Here is a 7,559-nt window from a genome sequence, read left to right on the forward strand (position 1 = left end):
AAACTCATAGTACTGTATGTATGCATGTTGTTACCATTTATCATTTTCAACTGTCAATTCAGATTGCAAAATGCCATTTATTGGCATTTGTACATCACCATCAACTGAAAAACTGTCCATTCAGCTGAAAAATACCTGTATACTTCCTTCACAACCTTTTATTTCTATATATGGAATAAGTGTTCTCTATATCAGCTATATCTATATACGTACTGTATTTCATTATTTTGTTTCCTTATGCCAGTTATGTACTTACAGTACAGTATATCTTTTCTTTTTCACTCTTGGCAACAAGTGCAGCAGAAAGTCTTCTCTCATTTGCTGTTATTCTTTCTGTGTTGTGTTGTGCCATATCATGCTGTGATGTGCCCCATTCATAGTACAACACCCCATTAGATCTGTTTCTTTTAGCTCTACTATTTCACACAACATTACACTTTACTTTAGTAGTGCATTTATCTAACTTTTCTTTTTAATATAGGAAAGCTAAATTAAGTAGAACTGGAGATATTTCTTTTTGGTTTTAATTATCAGTAAGTTCAGTCAGTAAAAATAAAAGACTAGACAGTTATGTTATATCCTTGCTCCACAGCTTCACATGGATAAGGAGATGGCTTCAAGTTGCTTCTAAGAGATCTTTTGGGAAAGTTTTGTTCGTTGATTGATTGTACAGGTATTGGGTAAATGTGAGGCATGTAGTGAGTAAATTAGTTGTAGCATTGTTGGGTAACATTAAGTGTACAACTTTATTATCCTAATTTAAAATTATTATTTTTATCTGTTCTGTACAGCACAGGGGTAATGGCAATTTTTTTCCAGTAACCAGTAAGGTGGCCATAATCAAGACCCAAAACAAAATTGTACCTAATTTGAAATTTTCATTGATATTACAGGATGGTGCTGGAGCTCTGGCTCTTCAGGAGATAAGAAGTATTGTGTGTTCATACATCCATCAAGCATTCCTCAAGGATACAACTTTAGCCAAGTTGGTCCACTTTCAGGTATGTTTGCAGATGTACTGTACATAATACATCTAATTCCACCTCTGGTGGAAAGTGGAAAATAGTTTCCTGCTGTCTGTGTAAGAAAGGTGTTGACAGCAACTCAATAATACAGTATACTCTTGATTTAACGGAATCCGATATAACGAACTCTCGATTTAGCGGAAGGAATTTTTTCCATTATTTTTCACTCGATTTATTGAACTAGTTCGCTAAATCGAGATTCATTCTGTTAATACACACTCTTTTGACTTTCTTCCCCACACCGCTTCCTTTCCTAGACTTCTGAGAGACTTTCGGCATGATGTCTATGGCAGTAGTTAGTTGACAGAGAGGTAGCAGTGAACAACACACGTGTTGGCGGCAGGACACAGACTGAGCAGATGTAAACAAACACCAAGAGGCAGAATTTAACGGAATCACGCTCAATTTCGTGAACTAGTTCGCTAAATCGAACGAAAATAATGGAAATTCGATTTAGCATAAATTTTGATATGACGGAAAGGGGTGGCTCGAATTACTGTAGTTCGTTAAATCGAGAAATTACTGTATATACAGTTAGTGTGGAAGGTGGGTACACAAAAGGTGTAGTGATGTAAATGGCAGACTGCAGGATGTTACTGACTTTAGGTGTTCTATATGTACAGGGCTTTAGAGGTTCAAAGAAATGTTTATATCTGCTTTGTTGATTTGGAAAAAGCTTTGATAAAGTAAAGCACAATAAACTTATAGAGATCTTGGGAAAATAGGCATTAATGAAGGAGATATTAGACTTTTAAAGAATCTTTACTGGCTACAGGAGGCTGCAGTGTTAGTAAATAATGAACTTACTAATTGGTTCAAAATTAGACAGGGAGTAAGACATGGCTGTGTTCTATCTCCAGTATTGTTTGATATATACAATATTCAGAATTCTTAATGAGAAAAGTTATAAGTGATAATGAAGGACTAAAAGTTAATGATAAAGTACAGGCATCCTCTGAGGTACGGAAGGGTTCCGTTCCAGAAATCTTTTTCTGTATCATGGAATTCCATAACTCAGGACCATTTTTCCCATTGACTCACATTATGTAAGTTGAGATATGTTCCCAAGGAAAAAATTTTCTTTCAAAAAACATAATACAAGCACATATATGAATGAAAATAAACAGTTTTAAACACACATACAATGATTCATTCATGATATATCATAGCAATAAATAAACACACCTGAATTTAACTCACCAGAAATGATGTTGAGTGCTGCATGAGGTGGTGAAGTGAGGTGAGGCAATTGGAGTTACCTCTTTAAAACATGTTTAATATCCAATGTAATTTCTTTATGGAATCTTTTAGCACTACTGCTTTCACTTGAATTTGATGGCCTTTTTCCACTCATCTTGAATAAGGGTACCGGTGTACACAGTAACACTGATGCAAAACTGAGCACAAGCTGGAGAACAAATTCAAACTAAGCAGAGCCATTGTTGTTGTGCTGGCTGCTTGGTAGGTGCTGTCTTGTAGCAACCACCAAGAATCCACATGAAATAAATTTTATAATTTTAGTGAAATTTTTTGTTGTATATCGCAATTTTTTTTATTTTTTTATTTTTTTTATTTAATAAATTAACCCAAATTCCAGAAGGGCGAATACAGTCCTGAACACAGACTCATAACTGAACACAAAATGGGGAAGAATATTAACTGAACAGTACTATTGTTGTTGTGCTGAGGAGGTGAGCCGCCCTCTAACCGTCTTGCAGCAACCACCCAGAATCCACACAAAATAAATTTTAAAATTTTCGTGACTTTCTTTGTTATCTATCGCGATTTTTTTGTTTGAAAAATGAACAAATTCACCAAAATTCCGTAAGGGACAACTTTTTTGCCGTATCCCAAATTTTTGGGTCATAATTTCAAAATTCCTTAAGTCTTTCTTCACCCAAACTGTACATTTATACTACAGTGGTCCCTCGGTTAATGAACACAATTCGTTCCAGAAGGTCATTCGTTAACCGAAAATTTTGTCAACCGAATCCATTGTTTCAATGGGATATTGGGTAATTGGTTCCAGCTCACTGAAAAGTACATACAAAGTAAAAAAAAAAATGCAGTAAAGTACACTTACTTTGAGGTGTGTATGTAGAAGGCTCCTGGTTGATGATGATGGGAATTAGAAGTGGGGATGGAGGAGAAGGGAGAAGAGAAGGAAGTGGGGATAGAGGAGAAATCATCTTTCAGGGAAACATGCTTGATGCAGTCATTTCACCAATAAAATACTAAGTTCACTAGGTGTAATTCAAGATTATTTTCTTTAAATCAACACTGCACTGCGCTATATATTATCAATATGTTAACTAAAGTTCAGAATGACCAATAATTTCATTGAAAAATGCAAAAATATTCAAGACACCAACAAAATAGATGCTCTCTCCCTGGTTTCAAAACTCAACTGACGCCTTGTGACGGACTCACGCATCTGATGGACTCACAACAAACTAGTTCCCTGTACTGCATATATTATCAATACGTTAAATAAATGTTAAAATGACTAATAATTTTAATATAAAACATGCAAAAATATTAAAGAGCACAACTTTATTGATATTTACTCCATTGGAAATGAATGCAAACATAGAACAGGTTACTGAATTGACAGAGTACCCCATCAGCTGATGCTCACAACAAAATGTGATTTCATTAATCAAATTTTTGTTCGTTAGCCGAATTGAAGATTCTTATGGAAGGTAATTCGTTAATCGAACCGTTTGTTAACCGAGGGACCACTGTGCTGTTATTATTACTGGCAGATTAATGTACTAAATTTTATTATGGCTCCAGTAGCTGTGTTTATGAAATTTACACAATACTGTACAGTACTTTTAATCCATGTTAATAGTTAACAACCTGTCAGGTGCACCTTATGGTATAATCCTTTATACATATAAGATTTTTTTAAGGTATATTCATCAAACATGCTTAAAGTCTGTACATTAAACATAATTCTTAATTTGCATTTGCGACATTAATAATCATGTTTATCTTTTTATTATGACTTAGGGTTACCCCGGAGAGTTACTCGGTCCAGTGGTACGAGGAGTCCCATCTATGCATATCGCAATTGGTCTTAACTGGATCCCAGAACTTCTCCAGCTGCCAGACTTGGACAAACAGTTGTTTGCTGTTGAGTTAACTTCTCATTTGGCTCTCCAGAATGCCATGCCATCTACACTCAGCATATCACGACTAGGAATTAACACCATGGCTACACTTCTCTCAGGCAAGTGTTGGATAGGATTTTATTCATGATTTGGAAACTTGAGTATATGTTTATGTTGATCCTTCTGGGTAAGGGATAAGAAAATTTTTATTTATTGTACCTGGTGTTGTATAACTGAAAATGGCATTCACCTCTAACTATTAAAAATGTCTGCTTATTCTCTCTCTTTTTTTTTCTCATGCCTGTGGGGACACACTTGTAATGAACACTGATGATTGGTTGTTGTGTTTAATGTGTCATGACCACCTACCATTTCTTCATTTGTTATGAGTCTCACTGTTAGCCTTTCAGTGCTTAGAATACTGTACAAGAATAAGTTCAGGGACCACAAAATAAGGGAAAACTTTGTGTTTTATATTACTGTGACTGGATGAAGAAAAGCGTTAAGTGATGATATGATATTGTAGGCTTTCTTAGAAATATATAGTGTATAGTGTATATGAGGCTGTGCGGACCATAATTTTGTAAACGCAAAAACAAAAACAAAAAATGGTTAAACTTTGGAGAATGGAACTCACTACCGTGCAGCATATCTCTTGAACTATTGTAATTGAGATAGCACAATCATTCTTGTTGTAACAAATTGCAGCTTACATGCATAAGATTATGTTGCAATAGTCATGTAATGACAATTTTGTTGTAATTATTAGTAATCATGAAAATGATCATAACCTTGACAATTTAGAGGCATTAGATTTAGATGAAACTTGAATATTTTGATATAGGATACTCATGTACATTATAAATAATCATGATCAGTTTTGAAAAGGTCCAAGAGTTTATAGTGATCACCATAATTATCACCTTAACTGTGCTTTCTGGCAAAAAATTTATGTAGTTGTTGTAAATAAAGATATGGTAATACTGTACAAACAAAGATTATTGCATGCAAAGTAATGTACACGCACACAAGATCACATTCAGGTGTAACATACAGTATGCATTTTCTCCACATGCCCAAACCTCAGCCCACCTTTATGCAATACCTTGCCAATACTCTTCATATCCAACTACCCTTTTAGTTGTGAACAGGGTTTCCTATCTCTCAATATCAGATTACACATCCATCTCACCACTCGCCATTCTCATATCAGTTCACTCAAGCCTATGTACTGTATGTCATCCTCATTAACTGTCCATGTTTCATTGCCATACAACTCGCCTTCCAAGCAAAGGGAAGGTCCTCTCATTGTCAGTAAAGGCATCAGTTCCCTAAAGTTCTTCCAGTCACTTTGACTCTTACAACTGAATTAGCTTCAGCACCCCCTCCAGCATCGATCATATCACCCAGGTAGCAGAACTTGTTGATACAACCCAGGGTTATACTGTCTGCCCAATATTGAGCATTTCCTGCCTTGCTAAGGTCACATGGTTACCTGTACATACAGGACACTTAAAGTCAGCAACATCCTGCATCTTCACCATCTACTTCACTGCACTTCTTGGCTGCCCACTTTCCACACATTCACTTCACATTATGTGTCCATTTTCCACTTTCCACCACAGGTCCCTCATCCACACCATGAATCTTTTCTTTATCTTTTCCCACATTCACTCTCATACTCTTTTACTCCATTCTATCCTTCCATTTCTTAAATTTCACCACAACCTCTTCCAAACTATCTCCTATCAATACTAAGTCATCAGCATATAACAACTCCCAGAGTAAACCAGTCCCAATTTTTCAAAATACAGAGTAGTCCTTATAACACCTTGATAAACAGAAGGGGTCTTAAGACAGACCCTTGATGTATCTCTACTGTCACCCGAGATTCCTCACTTTCCTCACCATTTACTCTCACAGAGTTTCTTGAGCTCTCATACAGTGTCATAACTGCTCAAGCAAGACACTCTTCTGCACTACCTGTCAAATGTTTTTTCCAAGTCTACAAACACAAAATACAGCTTTCTCTCCTTCCCTAGATATTTCTCCTGTAGTTGCCTGGCCATAAATATTGCCTCTGTATTTCCCCTGCCTGGCATGAACCCAGGTTACATTTCATTTATGTTCACTCTCTCCCTTATCAATTTCCCAGTCACTCTTTCCACAACTTTTTAAACCTGGTTTAACAGTTTCCCTTGTAAGTATTCACAGTCATGCTTTCAGCCCATCAGCTGGAGCAGTACATTCCCTCCTAATTTCATTAATCAGCTCAGTGACCATCGTCAAGCCAGCATCGTCTGAAGCTTTCAACATTCTGGCAACTATTACAGAGTTACCAGCTGCCTTTCCATTCTTCATTTTGTATTTTTCTCTCTTTCACTCATTCTTTTTAAACCCTTGGGTATGGTCCCTGTTCTGGCTCAGCTGCTCCTAAGCTGCCCTCATTTCAGTCAAACTCCTGATTCAGCTGAGGATTGTAGTATTTTCTCTAAGCACCTTAAATTCCTCATTATCAATAACTACAGTATTCCTGTAAGTAATTTGGTATGTCTTATTTCATACAGTTCTTGGTGAAGAAGAGAGAATTATGATCATGGAAGCATCACTTCCATCATTGGTGGGTATTGGCAGAGCATTTCCGGCACTTACAGATGATCTCGTGCACTTACTGGTCATGTATGGCCGGGTATCTACTGCTCAGTCTGCTCTCTCGGCAGCACCAGCTCCCAAATCTATTGGTAAGTGACTTTAGAAGTGATTTTGTCTTAACTTATTTTATTTCATTCAAATTTTTTATTTATTTATTTATTTTATTATTATTTTATTTATATATTTATTATTATTATTATTATTATTATTATTATTATTATTATTTATTTATTATTTTTGTTTTTGTGGTGACTAATATACATTGGTCCCTCGATTAACTAACACAATTCGTTCCACAGAGTTGTTCTTTAACCGAATCTATTATTTCAATGGGTAATTGGTTCCAACTCACAGGAAAAGTACATACAAAGTACTGTACTGTATACCTGTATACTGGTAATAGAATGAACAAAACATTAAATGTAAACTAAATACAGTACTGTACTGTACAGTATACTGTACTGTATAATAATAAATAAAAAACAATAGAATACTATATTTTAACTTACTTTGAGGTGTGTATGTCGTATTCCTGGCAGCTTTGCTTACATATCAAACAGCTGATTGTAGAGGTAGGCGATGATGACATGCCATATTCTTTACAGAGTGCGTTGGTTCTAATGCCTTCTTCATGTTTCATAATAATTTCTGCGCTGTATATTATCAATATGTGAACTAAATTTCAGAATGACCAATAATTTTAATGTAAAAATGCAAAAATATTCAAGAGACCAACAAACTGGATGTTTGCTCCACTGTAAACAAA

General features: G+C 35.6%; 1 protein-coding gene across 1 annotated transcript; it reads left to right on the forward strand.

The window, feature by feature from the left end:
• Positions 1-766: 766 nt before the first annotated feature.
• On the forward strand, positions 767-6,882 carry LOC121856477 (integrator complex subunit 2-like; the record flags this gene model as incomplete). Its single annotated transcript, XM_042352078.1, has 3 exons — positions 767-1,001; positions 4,041-4,260; positions 6,709-6,882. Coding segments are annotated over exons 2-3 (346 nt in total), but the record flags the coding sequence as incomplete, so codon positions are not given.
• Between the last annotated feature and the right edge of the window lie 677 nt (positions 6,883-7,559).

Source organism: Homarus americanus, unplaced genomic scaffold (genome assembly GCF_018991925.1).
Source record: "Homarus americanus isolate GMGI-L3 unplaced genomic scaffold, GMGI_Hamer_2.0 scaffold5584, whole genome shotgun sequence".
Lineage (NCBI taxonomy): Eukaryota > Metazoa > Arthropoda > Malacostraca > Decapoda > Nephropidae > Homarus > Homarus americanus.